Genomic DNA, 16,622 nt, shown 5'->3' with positions numbered 1-16,622 from the left:
GTTGCAGTATTCTGACTTTAATAGCTATTGGTTTCTCTTTTCCCCTCCATACTCTTAAACAGATTTCCAACGCTACAGATGACTGTAAACCAAAGCTCTTTCATTTCTCCAAAGAGGTGTGTAACTTATTAACAGATACTTTCGGTTGATTTTTCACATTTCAAGTTTTAAGAGATTTGTGTAACAGGGTCTCTCAGGTCTTTATACCTGTAACTAATTGATTTTCATGAAAGTGCTAAGTATAGGATTGCCTACCAGAAGAATAATATTATTTAACACAGGGTGGCCCATTATGAAGCAGCCGCCTTTTTCTTTTCTTTCTTTTGGCCTGCCTTTAAATGGAGCCTGTTTTAAATGGGCCTTTGCCTAAAAGAACAGATTTACCAAATGTCTGGTCTGGCCAGCACGGTCCTCTGTGGGTACGGCTTTCCTGTTGCGCTCTGGACTTGTAAAGCTAAATCGCCAATTACATCAAAAACTTCTCCCCTGTGAGCGGGACTTTGGTCTTTAGCTAAACAGCCCCATCGTTGGACCAGCAGTAGAGTACTGCCAATACTCCTGAACAGCATTCCGAGGGGAGATTTATGATGCTCAGAGCAGAGACCAACAGACCAAGTCCCATGCCCGCTCTGAGAGCGCTGTAGGATCCTGGAATTGCCTGGAAGATTCTCTGAGCCTGAGCAGAGAAACAGGAATCTGCTTGGTCCCTGCTTTGTTGTTTTGTAGGCCCCGGGAGCTAGGCTTTCCTACTCACTGCCCAGCCTTTTTAGAATAGAATGCTAATGTGGTTAGTCCTCCCCTCCGTGCAGAACTTTCCGATGCAGCTCCAGTTTTTAACTGAGAAATGTCTCTCCAGCCTCACAAGGGAGGTCACCACATCTTTCACACGGCGAAGCCCTCCACAGGCCTTAAAGATCTAGGTAGGGTAATTGACAAGCTGGGAAACGGAGCAGTATCTGAAACAGAATGTGTGACTTAAACTCTCATTCCCTAAGGCAGCTTCAGGGAATGCGACTTCCCAGGTAGTTCCTCATCTGGAAGTTCTTTTGGTGAAGAGCCTAAAGCCGGCTAAGGGGAAATATTTTTAGACCAGAAAAGAGAAATCATTGCCATCCATTTGTTAAAGAGAGTACTTTAATTTCGAGGGTTACTTAGGCTTGCTAGTTTTCTCTGGCTCTTGTTAAATATTCTAATAATAATTTTTAAAGAAACTATAGGCTTATGTATTGCATGGGATCCCATGGAGTTTTTCAGGTCTAGAATTAATGATCTTTGTGTTCATTAAAAAAGACCTTGGTGAAGGATTCTGGCAGTACAAGATGTGGTTTCTATTTTTAGTACTTGCTTGCACACTGAATAAGTAAAAGCAGATTCAAAAGCATTGGAGTTATTGCTACTTGGGGTAACGAGGTGTATTTAAATTGTACATACCTTAATAATGACTGGAAATTATAATAAAATGTCTTTAAACGTAGCTACTTATATCTTCTCTGAATTATTTTTATCTTATCCAAATAATGTAGAAGGTGGTGGTTGTAATAAAGCAACATGGTATTAGCGACCAGCCAGAAACTGCTCAGGTCAGAACAATCAAGCCACCGACCTGTAAGTCCCAGTGTTTGCTGGTGACTGTAGAGCTCCTCCCCCACCCCCTCAAAAGTCTTATAAAGAGATCATTCATAAAAGATGAAATAAATCCGACCAAGTTGTTGTTTTTTTTTTTAAGAGAACTTTATTTCGGGGCTGACAAGGTGGCTCAGTTGTATTGTTGGGCCACCAGGCCCGATGACCTGACCCTGCACTCATGGTAGGAGGAGAGCACTGGTTCCCAAAGTTGGTAGGAGAGCACTGGCTCCCAAAGTTGGTAGGAGAGCACTGGCTCCCAAAGTTGGTAGGAGAGCACTGGTTCCCAAAGTTGGTAGGAGAGCACTGGCTCCCAAAGTTGGTAGGAGAGCACTGGCTCCCAAAGTTGGTAGGAGAGCACTGGCTCCCAAAGTTGGTAGGAGAGCACTGGCTCCCAAAGTTGGTAGGAGAGCACTGGCTCCCAAAGTTGGTAGGAGAGCACTGGCTCCCAAAGTTGGTAGGAGAGCACTGGCTCCCAAAGTTGGTAGGAGGAGAGCACTGGCTCCCAAAGTTGGTAGGAGAGCACTGGCTCCCAAAGTTGGTAGGAGAGCACTGGCTCCCAAAGTTGATAGGAGGAGAGCACTGGCTCCCAAAGTTGATAGGAGGAGAGCACTGGCTCCCAAAGTTGGTAGGAGAGCACTGGCTCCCAAAGTTGGTAGGAGAGCACTGGCTCCCAAAGTTGGTAGGAGAGCACTGGCTCCCAAAGTTGGTAGGAGAGCACTGGCTCCCAAAGTTGGTAGGAGAGCACTGGCTCCCAAAGTTGGTAGGAGAGCACTGGCTCCCAAAGTTGGTAGGAGAGCACTGGCTCCCAAAGTTGGTAGGAGAGCACTGGCTCCCAAAGTTGGTAGGAGAGCACTGGCTCCCAAAGTTGGTAGGAGAGCACTGGCTCCCAAAGTTGGTAGGAGAGCACTGGCTCCCAAAGTTTTCCTCTCACCTCTACAAGTGCTTAGCGGCGTGGGTGTGTGGGCGCACACATACACAAAATTTTAAAAAAATGTAATTAAACCAAAAAAAATAATAACCAAGTAGCAAAATGGAGTAGCTTTTGTCTTCTAATAATTTTGTCTTCTAAAATTGTTTTCAGAGTATTTACGCCGTACCAACCATGGCTTTTTCATTTCTCTGCCACACCTCCATATTGCCCATTTACTGTGAGCTTCGAAGGTACTGTGGAACGCTGGGAATGTGCATTATTTATGGGGCTTGTGGATTGGATTGCGTTCTCACTTAGGAAACCTCCTCTATTTTCGTGATTCTAAGCATCAGTTAAAAAGCAGACAGGACGGCCAAGAGCTAATTCTGCTCTCACTGAGATTGATGCCAGTGACGCCATCTTTGCCTGAGTGTCCACTTATGATTCTGATGTGTAGTCTTTGATGAACTCTTGGTTGTCCAAAGAGTCCCAACTGGCCTGGGAGATACTTGTTCCTTCAGACAGGATTCGGATCCCTGGCTTTATCAATGTCTACCACTTTTGTGTTTCAGCCCCTCAAAGAAGAGAATGCAGAATGTGACCAATACAGCAATTGCTTTAAGCTTCCTGCTCTACTATGTGTCTGCACTCTTTGGATACCTCACTTTTTATGGTGAGTATGTTCTTAACTCTAGGTGACAAAGGAAGCACAGGCAACCTCATGCCTGTAGCTGTCTTCCCACCTTTCCCTAGTAAGTTCATCTGTCAGGCCACGTGTCAGCACTGTGGCGACCTTGTCACCTCCTCTCTCTGACAGAGGTGAGTCAGGCTTAAGAAAAATAAATTCATGGGAAAGTTCCCTCTTTTCAGATTTTGGTTTTGATTTTCAATTATGATGGTATGTATGTGCGTGTCTGCATGTGAGTTTGTGCATGTGAGTGGAGTACCTGTGGGGGCCAGAAGAGGGCACCAGGTACCTGGAAGCAGGCATCTGTGAGCCACCCAACTTTAATGTCAGTACTCTGCAAGAGTACTACACGGTCTTGATGGCTAAGTCATCTAACTCCTAAAATTTTTCTTAAACTTTTATGTCAAATTTCAAACATATTGGTATCTCTATAAAATAGTGATTTGGGTCTTTTAAAATTGCATGTTCAGAACCAGGCATGGTGATGCACACCTTTAATCACAGCACTTAGGAGATAGAGGCAGGTGGATCTCTGGGAGTTAGAGGCCAGCCTGGTCCACATAATGAGTACCAGGACAGCCGGAGATACATAGTAAGACCCTGTCTCGAAAAAGTAGAAGGGGGATCACATATTCAGTATGTTCGAATCTAGATGATAAACTTAGAGGTTAGGAGAGTAAACCATCTCAATAATTACAAAGGGCCAACTCCAGAAAGCACGAGACAGTACAGTGGACTCAACTGTCAGACATCTCTGCCTTCCGACTTCATTTCTACAGCATGTGCTAAAACGCATTACTGCCTCTGCTGCGCCAGGGTCTTTCTCTGTAAGTTTCTTAGGCGCTTGTAAAATTATAAAGCATAAGCAAAATTCTCTTATTTATTTTGGAAGTGTTTCCTGCATAGTTTGTTGAGTTTTTTTTCCTCTTTCAACAAGAATGTCGAGAACAAAAACAAAGCCTAGAACAAGAAAGAAAATATGAGCAACATTTGTGAACAATCACATCACGACACACGGCCACTCAACTCGCCCAATTTTGAATGTATTCTTCAGCTTATAAATGTTTTTATAGTAACTGCAAGTGAGCGGCTGTTCTTCTTGGGATGCTTAGCTGCTGATGACCTGCTTGATGGCTTTGTGCCCCTTTCAAGTCTGAGACTCCTGTGGTCGCCAGCTGTGGGCCTCTTTAATGCTTACCTCCCAGTTTCCCCAAGCTCCATGTCTTCTTATACCACAACATTTCCCAGGCCCATTGAGGAGAATACTTGTTTGGGGATCCAACAAATCTGGGTTGTGTAATTAACTGCCATTCCCTAACTAGCTCTGTGACCTTGAGGGGAGCCTCTACCTTGAAGCATCTTCAACTCCTAATCTATAATACATGCATAACTGCATAGGGTTGCAGCAAGGCAGAAGTGAGTTCTATATAAATCCTGCTATGGTATTTGGCACGCAATAGTCCTTCTCTGGTGTAGGAGGTCCTTCTGTATTTGTGTTGCTTTCATTGGTTATTAAAGAAACTGCCTTGGCCTAGTTGATAGGGCAGAACTCAGGTAGACTGGGAAGACAGAACAGAATTCTGGGAGGAAGAAAGCAGAGACAGGCAGACACCATGATTCTCCTGCCTGAGACTGACGCTGGTCTTGATGGCCAGGACATGAATGTACAGTCTCTGCTTACACAGTGGTGATTCAGTTGAGCATTGCTCAGTTTCCATGAGTTTGTGGGCTTTCTGCAATTAGTGTTGTTGTTGATTCTAACTTTAAGCATGATGGTCTGAGAAGACACAGGGGTTATTCCAATTGTTTTGATTCTGTTAGATTTGCCTTGTTACCAAGTATGTGATCGATTTTGGAGAAAGATCCAGGTGCTGAGAAGAAGGTATATTCTTTTGTGTTTGAGTGAAATGTTCTATAGATGTCTGTTAAGCCCATTTGAGTTATAACATCTGTTAGATCCTTTATTTCTCCATTGTTTCTGTCTGGCACATCTGTCCAGTGGTGAGAGTTGGGTATTGAAGTCTCCCACTATTAGTGTGTGATACTCGATATGTGATTTAAGCTTTAATAATGTTTCTTTTGCAAATGAGAGTGCCATTTGGTATGGTATCTGGGCCATAAATGTTTAGAATTGAGACTTCATCTTGATGGATTTCTTCTGTGATGAATATGAAATGAGCTTCTTCATCTCTTTTGACTAATTTTAGTTTTAAGTCTATTTTGTTAGATATTAGGGTAGCTACACCAGCTTGTTTCTTAGGTCCATTGGATTGGAAAATCTTTTCCCAACTCTTTACTATGAGGTAATGTCTGTCTTTGTAGTTGATGTGTTTCTTGTATGCAGCAGAAGGATGGATTTTGTTTTCATATCTAATCTGTTAGACTGTGTCTTTTATATGCAAATCGAGTCCATTGATATTAAGAGATATTAATGACCTGTAATTGCTAGTTCCTGTTATTTTTGTTTTTGTTATTTTGGTGGTGGTATGGGTGTATGTTTCTCTTTGGCATTTGTTGGTGTGGGATTATCTATTACCTGTGTTTTTGTAGGTGTAGGATTGGAGTTTTTCTTCTAGTAATTCTGTAGGGCTGCATTTGTGGATACATATATACATATTGATTAAATCTTGTTTTGTCATGGAATATCTTGTTTTCTTAATGTTGATTGAAATCTTTGCTGGATATAGTAGTCTGGACTGGCATCCGTGGTCTCTTAGTGTCTGTATAACTCCTGACCAGGACCTTCTGGTTTTCATTGTTTCTATTGAGAAGTCAGGTGTAATTCTGATAGGTCTGATTTATATGTTACTTGGCCTTTTTTCTTTGAAGCTCTTAATAGTCTTTCTTTATTCTATATGTCTAGTGTTCTGATTATTATGTGGTGAGGGGTCTTTCTTTTTGGTCCAGTTCATGTTTTGTAACCTTCTTGTATTTTCATAGGCATGTCCTTCTTTAGGTTGGAAAACTTTTCTTATATGATTTTATTGAGTATATTTCCTGTGCCTTTGAACTGGACTTCTATCTTTGGTAGTCTGTTGTTTATGCTTGCATTTTTAGTCCCTGATCATTTACCCAGATTTTCTTTTTTTTATTTATTTATTAAAATTTTCCACCTCTTCCCATCCTCCCACTTCCCTCCCATTCCCCCTACTCCTCTTCCCCCCCTCTCCAGTCCTAAGAGAAGTCAGGGTGCCCTGCCCTGTGGGAAAGTCCAAGGCCCTATCCCCTCCATCCAGGTCTAGGAAGGTGTGTATCCAAACAGACTAGGCTCCCAAAAAGCCAGTACATGCAGTAGAATTAAAACCTGGTGTCATTATCATTGGCTTCTCAGTCTGCCCTCATTGTCAGCCACATTCAGAGAGTCTGGTTTGATCACATGCTCGTTCAGTCCCAGTCCTGCTGGCCTTGGTAAGCTCCCATTAGATCAGTTCCACCGTCTCCGTGGGTGGACACACCCCTTGTGGTCCTGACTTCCTTGCTCATCTATTTCCAGATTTCCCTCGGTTTGTGGTTTGTTTTGTTTTGTTTTTTTAATTGCCTCTATTTCAGTTTTTAAGTCTTGACCATTTCTTTTATCTGTTTGTTTGCTTTTTCTTTGTTCTTTAAGGGATTTATTGATTTCTTCTAATTTTTTAGTTGTCTTTCCCTCTATTTCTTTAAGGGAATTTTTTATTTCCTCTTTAAGGGCCTCAGTCATCTTCATAAAGTTATTTTTAAGGTAGTTTTCTGCTTCATCTGCATTGAGTTGTTCAGGTCTTGCTATTGTGGAACCACTAGTTTCTGGTGGTGCTGGTTTGCTCTTTATGTTGTTGAGTGGATTCTTGCACTGTTGTCTTTCCATCTCTTCCTCCAATTAGAACAAATAGAGCCTGTGTTTCAGGGGGTCCCTTTTCCTCCGGTTGGTGTAAGTGGGGGCCATGGCTCTGTTAGTAGCTCCTTCAGGTGTAGGCAGAGGAGAGCCTTTGGTGATCATTCCTCTAGATGCCTACGGGCCCAAGGCTGAGATGGTCATTCCCCCTGGTGTTGGCGGGGCTGAGGCTGAGGCTCTGTGATCAGACACTTTCTGGAGGCCACGGCTGTCATCGTGACCTCATTGCTGCTCATATTTCTCCTCCCAGTGATCTGGCCTTGTCCAGCCCTTCGCACTGCTGCTTAAGCTTTTCCTCCCAGCAGCCTGGCCTGGCCCTCCACACTAATGGTCGTGCTTCTCCTCCCGGTGGTCCTTCCTCGGTGTTTTAAGCAGATACAACACCAGTGGTACAAGTGACTTACAAAAATCACCATCAGGTCCTTTCTGAAATTTGTGAAGCTTTCTTTGAGTTTAAATAAGTGTGTAATAATTGCTCCTTACATATATTAAGGCCCAGCTAAGAATGTGGGGTAGTTGTATAGTGGTGGTTGGCTCAGAAGGTTTTCCCCTTGGGAAAGTAGAATTTCTAATAAGTGTAGTTCTTAATACTTCTGGAACTGAATGGAATCTTTATCCAGGACTCTGAAGCCTAGTTAATATCAAACTTCTGTCAGATTAAAAGGATCTATAAGTATCAACCTACATTAATAATATTGGTTCTAATCACAGATATTAAGGAGGGAAAGTGTCCCTGTGGTGAACTAGGCTGGTGCCCAAACATTAAGTAACCAGGCCGTTTTAATGTCTGTGAGGTTGTTAAGCAAGAAGTGTTAATAGCTCATTTTATGATTCAGAAAATGGAGATAAAATAGTTTGCCATATTTGTCCAAAGACTCCCAAGTATCTCACAGATTTAGAAATAGATTCCAGATTTCTTGGTTCTTCCCAGTTCTCGTACCTAGTCCCATTCTTCATTCTGTAACTTCCGTCTGCGGCACTGTAGACAACCTCGTTTCTCTACGGTGCCCGTGAGGACCACCTCCACTAGCTCAGAGCCCGTTATATAGTGGTTATAGCGGTGGCTTTCTGCTTTTGTGTTCTGGTATTTGTCTTCCACTCTGTACTTGTGTGTGATTCAGGTCACCACACACTCCTCTTTCCCTCTTACTTTCACTCCTTAGTGCTGCAGCCAAATACCTGAGGCGTGAAGCAGCCGGAGGAGAAAGGTTTTTTGTTTTTTTTTTTTTTATTGTGGTTCCCAGTTCACAGTTATAGTCCATCATGGCGGGGAGGGCACAGTGGCGGGAGCTGGCAGAAGAATCAGGAGCAATGAGGCCTTGCCCTGCTTGCTCTCTCCTTTTTATACAGTCCAGGGCCCTGGGATGGTGCCGTCCACCACTGAGTGTCCCCGCCTCAACTGAATTCATCAAGATAACTCCCATAGGCATTGACCATTGAAATTAACCAATCCCTAAGTGATTGTACTTTTAGCTTGTCTGATTCAGTCCAGACCCTGTGCCAGCTGTCTTGCTGAGTCTCGAGGGCCTCTCCAGCTCATCCTCTCTCCACCCTCTTTGTCCTGCTCATGATGTCTGCACTGGAGTGCTGACTGGAGCAGCCCCTTCCTCAAACACGTGTTCCCTTTGCTACCACAGGCTTCGGTTCTAGAAAGTCTCTTCCGTGGCTTTGAGTGTCAGCACACACATCAGCTTGCCCCATGCATTCAGTTAACCTTGAGTCCATGGATCATTGTCATCTGAGGACACAGGAATAAGGCTCAGAGAAGCTGCTAGCAGGTAGTGGGGTTTGAATGTACACTGTCATCTCAGCGTAGAATCACCGTAGCTCTTTGTTAAAACTTCCGTCTGTCACTCGGATTTGTACATGGTGTATACACTTCCTTTTGTGTCTTTATGGGGTCCTCGTATCTCTTAAGACCTAGCAAAGCAGAGGCACATTTGATGGAGGAGGGTCATCTGTCTATTGGTTAAAATTTGATTTTTTGGATTTCTAAAACCCCGTTCCCTCAAATGAAACAGCCCCATTCTAGTCTAAGTCCAAACTGGTCTTTGGCCATAGGTCCTGAGGTGCGGCGTGATCACCCTTCTTCTTTCTCAGGTGACCTGGGCAAGGAAAACCATGTAAATGGAAGGAAACTGCCAGGCAGAAGGCGGGGTCAGTGTCTCTCAGTCCTGTCTCTCTCTCTGTCCTGACCTAACAAGCCATTTTCTTAACGTAACATTTTTTCTTATGCAAGATGGAAACAGACACAGCTGATCATATGCACAAGACACTATACAGACTATAGACACTACCCCTAAAAGTGGTCAGCACTGTGGGCTTTGAGAAAACGCTGGTATAGTGGGAAAGCATGTGAATGTGGGGTGCTCTGCTCCCCCCGTTTTCAGGTGAACTGCCCAGCACTTGTGAGCCTACACATCTCATATTGCCATGGTGACCAATTTCAGCAGTGCCCGTGCAAGCGCTTTGTTAAAATTATGGCCGAGTTCTAAGGAATTTTGATTTGGTTTATGTTTTATTTTATCTTGTTTTTATGACTGGGTTTCACTAGTTTGGAACTTGTTAGGTAGACCAGGCTAGCCTCAAAGTTACAAAGATCCATCTGCCTCTGCCTCCCCATTGCTTTGATAAAAGCTATGCACCACCATACCTGCTTAAGGAGATACTTTTAAATACTATTGTTTTGTCCTAACTTTAGAGATTCTGTGTGTCCTGGTTTCAAATTTTTCTAAAAGAATACAAAAGAGTGGACGTGGGCTAGTGGGATGTCTCAGCAAATAAAAGCTCTTATCACCAAGTCCAGTGACCTAAGTCTGATTCCCAGGACCCACAGGGTAAAAGGTGAGAACCAACTCCTGCAAGTTGTCCTCCAAGCTCCACGTCCACGTGCGTGCGGTGGCAGGCACACCCAAATAAGTAAATAAATGTAATGCATTTTAGAAAGAAGTGTACATCTCAAGACAATATTAAGTATCTTTGTATTTCATAGCAGAGAGAAAAGGGCCAGAAATGAATTTCAGAATGGGATCTAAGCCTAGTATGATCCAATAATCCAACAGAAAATAATTTTGCTATTATTGATATAGTGGCACATAGTTTACAATGTGACCCTGATTGCTGCTGCTGTTGTTTTAATTTATTTACAGACAGAGTGGAGTCAGAATTGCTACAAGGCTATAGTAAATACTTGCCACATGACGTTGTTGTCATGGCTGTGAAGTTATGCATACTGTCTGCTGTGCTTTTGACAGTCCCTCTAATCCACTTCCCTGTAAGTATGCCTAAAGGTTTTGTTGCTTAGTGTCGTGACTCCCTAATACGGCAACACTAATTCTTTGCAGACCAGAACCTTTGAATCACATCTAGTCTTGTGTATCTTATTCATTTGTCAAGTAATTGATCCAAGACCTCATACTAGCATATGGTCTCATGAAAGCACAAAAATAACAGTGAACCTCCAAGCTAATTTGTGCTTTCTGAGATTTAGTTTAGATTTACCTCTCTCTCAGTTTTGTTTCCAATTTAGAGACTATAGTTCTAAAGGGTTTTTGTCAGGGGGGTTGTCTTTCTGTATTCTGTTTTCAAAAGAATGTGTACAAAGAAGAGAGAGTCGAGTCAGCAGAAACAAGCCCCTCTTGGTCTAGTCCAGGTCGCTTCCCACAGGGAGTTCATGCTTAGGCTTGGTGCTTGCTCTAGAATTTAAGGGGCGGAACAGATTGCCATTCTGTATCCAGTCGCTGCACATGAGAATCCTAAGAATTTCCATAGAGATGAAACCAACGGCAATGGGTAGAAATGCTTCGGTCCGGGTGTCTTGGACTCATGTGAGTTTCTAAAAACCAGGGCCTTCCAGAATTCTTGCCCCTCCCTATGAGACTGCAGGGCCAGGGGTCCAGCCAGGGCCGGATAAACTTGTGGGCTGTGGTTGCCGGTGGCCTGCCCTAGCAGTGGAAGCTGTGGAAACCGGTTCTTTGTATTTCCATGCCGTGGAACAGATAACAGAAATAAAACAGAACATGGTATTTCTTTTCCATACCATGGTTTATTTTTTTCCTCTTGGAAGTTTGTTTGCCTGTTGAATTTAATGAAAATTGTTCTTTGTGATTTCATAACACAGTGTTACTGCTTGTAATTTTTTAAATTACAGAACCTAAAAAAAATTGCCTGTGAAACTTTTGTGTGGAATTTAAGAAAAATAATTCTTATGAAGCTCGCTCAGAAAGGTTTATGTGTGTAAAAACACTGCATAATGATAGTTTATGCTGTGTCTAGGGAATATAAATGATCTGGGGTAAAAATATTATGGTTACTATACATGTGTTTCTCTAAGCAAATGCTATGCCTTTGATCCTTCCCTTTGCCTAAATGTCTTTTTCCCCCCTGTTATATAGGCCAGAAAAGCTTTAATGATGATACTTTTCTCGAGTTTTCCGTTTTCGTGGATTCGGCATTCTCTGACCACACTAGCGCTCAACATTATCATTGTTTTACTTGCAATCTATGTTCCTGACATTAGGAATGTATTTGGTGTAGTTGGTAAGTTTCCATTAAAAAAAATCATGTACTGAAAGAGACAGGGGAGGGTGTCTCAGTGGTAGCGCACACGGGCAGATGGCTTCGGTTTGCTTTCTAGCTTGGCAGAAATAGAAGGGGTAATAAAATCCTTGCCCTCACAGCTGAATCCAACGGCCTCTTGGTTTTCTCCTTTCTACCTTGTAGGTGCCAGTACATCAACATGCTTGATCTTTGTGTTCCCAGGGCTGTTTTATCTGAAACTCAGCAGAGAGGATTTTCTCTCACCGAAGAAACTTGGGGTAGGTTGTTCTCAACTGTCTCCTTTAAGGCCTCCATATTAAGAAATAGTTTGTCATCTTTTTTATCACTGCATCTATGTCTAAAATGTCAGCATGTATCTTAGTGCATAAAGGACATTTTGGAGTCAGGTGCGATGCTCATGCCTGTAATCCCAGCTCTTAGGAGGCTGAGGCAGGAGGAGTGCCGAGTGTTTAGGGATAGCCTGAGCTACACCTCCGAGAGGGGCAGAGGCTCGCCCTCACTGTCTGCTTTGTCTCCACAGGCACTGCTCCTGCTCGTCACTGGTGCCTTGGTCGGGAGCTTCAGTTTAGCCCTCATCATTTTTGACTGGGTCAACAATGAGAAACATAATTTTCTATTATAAAGAATAATTTACCTCTATAAGCAAGAAGGAATCATTGTGGAAGGCATTGGATATGAAAATTACACTCAGGGAAATTATTACCAGCAAAGCAGGACAGAGCCTCAGTATGGGGCAGAAAGTTGGCATTTAGTCACTTTTTTAAACCCCAAATTAGAAAAACTCTCAATGTTCTTACATACATTGAGTCATTCTTTTGTGTGGAAGTTTTGTTTTGTTTCATTTTTGAGACAGGATCTCAAAGCTTTGACCAGGCTGGCCTTGAACTCACAGCTGTCCGCCTGCTGCTGCTTCATGAGTGCTGGCGTTAAAGGTGTGCGCCACCAGCCTGGTGCATTCCTGCCATTTGTGACTTTAAAAAAATAAGTAGCCTTTATTTTTTTAGAATAGTTTTATGTTTCCAGGCATATTGAGTAAACAAAATAAGGGATTCCATGTGACTCCCTACCCCAACCTCCAGCTTTGCCTGATACGGACGCCTGGTGTCAGGAGAGCACACGTTATATATGCCCAGGGATGCTCTTGGCCACCACTGATCTTTTGACCAGAAGGCCATGATTGGGATCATGTAGGACCGTGTATCATGTTGAGACTGACTTCTTTGATTTAATAGCTCGTTTCCTCTTCATTCTGAATAATATCCCATCATAGGGATGAATCAAGTTTGTTGATCCACTCACCCTTGGAAGACCTTCCTACTGCTTCCAGGTTTTGCCAACAATCAATAAAGGTGCTAAAACTGTTTGTGTACAGGGTTTTACATGGTCATGTTGTCAGCTGGAGTGTGTATGTGTGTGCGTTAAATACCGAAAAGCACATGCTGCATCATAAGCGTGTGTTTAGTCTTATTAGAAACTGCCAGACTCTCCCAAAACTGTTGAAACATTTTGTATTATTGCTAGCAGTGAGTGACCGTTCTGTAATCCCGCATCGTCACCAGCTTTTGGTGTTGGGAGTGCGGTGTGCTGAGTTCCCGCCACTTGACTGGGATGTGGTGGCAGCTCTGCTGTGCGATTCTAATGGAATGAAATGGGCACCACACATGCTTCTGTGACCAACCACTGCAGATTTTCTTAGATGAGAGGCTAATTCTTTTGCCCAGTTTTGAATTGAGTTGTGTGGGGCTGGAGAGATGGCTCAGCCTTTAGGCTAGGCTCACAACCAAAAATAAATTGGGTTGTGTGTTCTTTGTTTAGTTATACATGTGCATGTTGAATGCTTATCTTTTATGAAATAGGTAGGTTGCAAAAAATTCTCTCAGTCTGGGCCTTGTCTTTCCATTTTATTTTTGTTTTTTTGAGACACGGTTTCTTTGTGTAGCCTTGGCTGACCTGGAACTCGCTCTATAAACCAGGTTGGCCTTGAACTCACAGAGATTCACCTGCCTCTGCCTTTTGAGTGCTGGGATTTAAGGCGTGCACCACCACTGCCTGGCTCCATTTTTCTAACAAGCTTTCACAGAACAATTTTTTTTAAATATAAAGGATCAGGCCGGATGATGGTGGCACATGTCTTTAATTCCAGCACTTGAGAGGCAGAAGCAGGTGGATCTCTGTGAGTTCAAGGCCAGCCTGATCTGCAGAACTAGCTCCAGGACAGTTAGGGTAATTACACTGAAAGACCCCTACCTAGCAGCATTAAGTTAGCAGCAGCAATAACGCTATTTTACAAGGCTTAAAGTTTGAGTAGTATAACTAAAAGCTAAGACAGGGGAGTTTAACTTAGAGATAAGGGCTGTGGTCAGCTTAGGGGCAGGGGCGCTGAGCAAGGCAAGATATCTCTGGTCAACCATCCGGACTGTCAGCAGGGGACTCGGGGTCCAAAGGAAGAATGGCACCCTAGATAGGCCAGAATAGCATGTATATCTGATTTCTTGGAAACCACAAAATTGTACTCAGTTTGAACCCGAGCCTTGTTTGAATTGCCCAATCAGAACCCTGTAACTATGCATCTCGCTTCTGTTCCCACGCTTCTGCTTCCCTACCCTATAAAAAACCCACTGTTCCAACCTGAAGGTGCGCAAGTCCTCCGAAAGACTTGTTGCCCGCAGGTACCTGTGTTAACTCAATAAACCTCTTGCTGTTGCAGCCGTATGAGTGGCCTCGCTGTTCTTTGGGAGGGTCTCCCCAGACTGAAAGGCAGCCCACCTTGGGGGTCTTTCATTTTGGTGCGTTGGCCGGGAAGTGGAGACCCCTGCCCAGGGATCACCGACCCACCACATCGGGAGGTAAGCTGGCCAGCGATCGTTCTCTGTGAATATCTGTGCTTCTGTGTTTCTGTGTATGCGCATGCGACCGTATCTGAATCTGTATCTGTACTAGTTAGCTAGCTAGAATCAGTATCTGGCAGATTCGCGGAGAAGCTGACGAGCTTGTACTCCCGGCTGCAACTCTGGGAGACGTCCCAGAGTGTCTGGGGCCAAATTTGTGGCCCGTCCGTATTCTGTGAATCCTACCAAAATAGGACTGTTTGGGGCACCCCCGCTGTCTGAAGGGTATGTGATTCTTCTGGGAGACGAGAGATCCGGACTCTCGCTGTCTCCATCTGAAATTTTGCTTTTGGCATCACGCCAAAACCGCGCCAGCGCATCTGTATTGTCTGTGTATTTTTGTGCTTAATATGTTCTTTGTTTTGTATATCTGTTTGTACTCGAGTCTAAATCTGGTACCATGGGGCAGTAAGTAACCATCTCTTTGACCCTAACTCTATGAAAATCCAAAAGGAACGCTGACAGCCTGCCCCTCCTTCACTTCCCTAGGCTGTGCTGCTGAACTGCCCTGCTTGCTGTTGCGAGGGGGGAGGGAGCAGGGCTGTTATCTCCTGCAGCACAGCCTGGAGCCAGGCCTAGGCGGGGCAACCAGCTCCAGCTCTGAGCAAACTTCTCAGCAGGATGCAGGGCGGGGCATGGCAGCAACCCTGGCCCGAGTCAGGGAAGGGGGCAGCTGTGGCCCCCACATCTGCAGGTGAGTCCCCTCCCCGGCCCAGCAGCAGCCACCTTAGCTGTTACCAAGGGCGCCAATACAGAGAAGCTTGAACTGAGTTGAGGCTTCCAGGTGGCCCACCAAACCTGACCTGAGGGAATGCCTCCTGGGGCCTCTGGAATCCCATTCAGAGAAAAGCTGCTAGATTGCTGTGAGTACTGAGGTGGGGTGTGGAAAGCTTGTGCTATACAACTAGGAGCTCACTGTGGACAGAGCTGAGGCTGAAGCCAGGTCCTGGGAGGATCCCCAGTGGGGTTCCCTATGGAGAAGGCTTGTTTTCCCTGGAAAATAAGGTGCTAGAGACTAAATGACAGCCCCCATCTGCAAATGCCATGTAAAACCTTGTGCCAAAGATCTATGGCCCTTGCCCAGGGGAAATAGCTGGTGCTAACGCCAGGGTCACGGAACTAAGGCCTCCTGTGGAGACACATGCCAGCCAGTTGGGTCCAAGCTGGTGCTAATTCCTCCCCACAGGACCCAGTAAGCCTGGGAACCTGCAGTAGGCTATTTCTCTGGGATTGGATACCCTATTAAAAAGCAAAAGGTCCCCTAAAGAACCTGGACCTTTCCGTTTTGGCAGTGGGGCAAGAGATTGCAAGTAAATATCCCTGTGGCTGTTGGTAAATGATGAATGTGGATTCAGGAGTGGCAGGTAATGGAGTAAGCTGACATTAAAAGGGCCTACCAGCCCTGATAACATCTGTCTTCTGGGGATACTCTATACCAGTCATCATGTGTTGCATCCAGGTAAAAGCCTCTGGTTTAAAAATTGAAAAAATTAAATTAAGTCACTTTAAAATAATATGCTTATAAAAAACTACAGATTGTTGGTTTTTATATTTCTTACTATGCAGTGTGTCCAGATGAAAATAAATTCAGGCCTGGCACAGGGCCAGGGCCATATGAACAGCCCAGCTGAGCTTCTAAGCCAGCCCATGTTTAGATCTAAATTTAACACTTGTCTGCTCACAATGCTTGTGATAAGGAGGGGACCCCGCCCACATGGCCACATGGCAAAGATCTGCTAAAGCCTCTCACCCCACCACAATTGCAAGGGGGTGTTACTAAATGATGAAATAGAGATAAAATGGCCCTTTTGACTCTTTATAATGTTTATGGATATTTAAAAAAAACATGGCAAAGATTCTCATTCATTATTAATATAAAAAGGTACATTTTAGGTTGTTTTCAGATTCTGTCTATGATAATAAAAAGGATGTCACTAAGTTTTTAAGGTAATATGTTATCTGATTCTGAAAATCCACCATGCTAATGTTCAAAGTAGCTGTAAGCATAAATTGTCAAATGATATTTTTAATTTTGGTCAGTTTTACAGGAATAAGATAAAATCTCAGAATTGTTTAATTTGC

The 16,622-nt window shown here is 43.8% G+C and overlaps 1 protein-coding gene across 2 annotated transcripts in view; it reads left to right on the top strand.

The window, feature by feature from the left end:
- Positions 1-13,015, top strand: part of Slc38a6 (solute carrier family 38 member 6) — a 61,383-nt gene extending 48,368 nt beyond the window's left edge. For both annotated transcript variants that reach the window (XM_075948616.1, XM_075948617.1), the window contains exons 10-16: positions 63-116; positions 2,708-2,787; positions 3,109-3,209; positions 10,242-10,366; positions 11,487-11,631; positions 11,815-11,909; positions 12,173-13,015. In XM_075948616.1, the coding sequence (XP_075804731.1) occupies positions 63-116; positions 2,708-2,787; positions 3,109-3,209; positions 10,242-10,366; positions 11,487-11,631; positions 11,815-11,909; positions 12,173-12,274 (702 nt within the window). In that variant the 3' untranslated portion in view covers positions 12,275-13,015. The remainder of the gene's footprint in view (positions 1-62; positions 117-2,707; positions 2,788-3,108; positions 3,210-10,241; positions 10,367-11,486; positions 11,632-11,814; positions 11,910-12,172) is intronic.
- Positions 13,016-16,622: the final 3,607 nt, after the last annotated feature.

Source organism: Microtus pennsylvanicus, chromosome 14 (assembly GCF_037038515.1).
Source record: "Microtus pennsylvanicus isolate mMicPen1 chromosome 14, mMicPen1.hap1, whole genome shotgun sequence".
In the NCBI taxonomy this organism is placed as follows: domain Eukaryota; kingdom Metazoa; phylum Chordata; class Mammalia; order Rodentia; family Cricetidae; genus Microtus; species Microtus pennsylvanicus.
The sequence above is the reverse complement of the archived record's forward strand: the minus strand, read 5'-3'. Positions and strand labels throughout refer to the sequence as shown.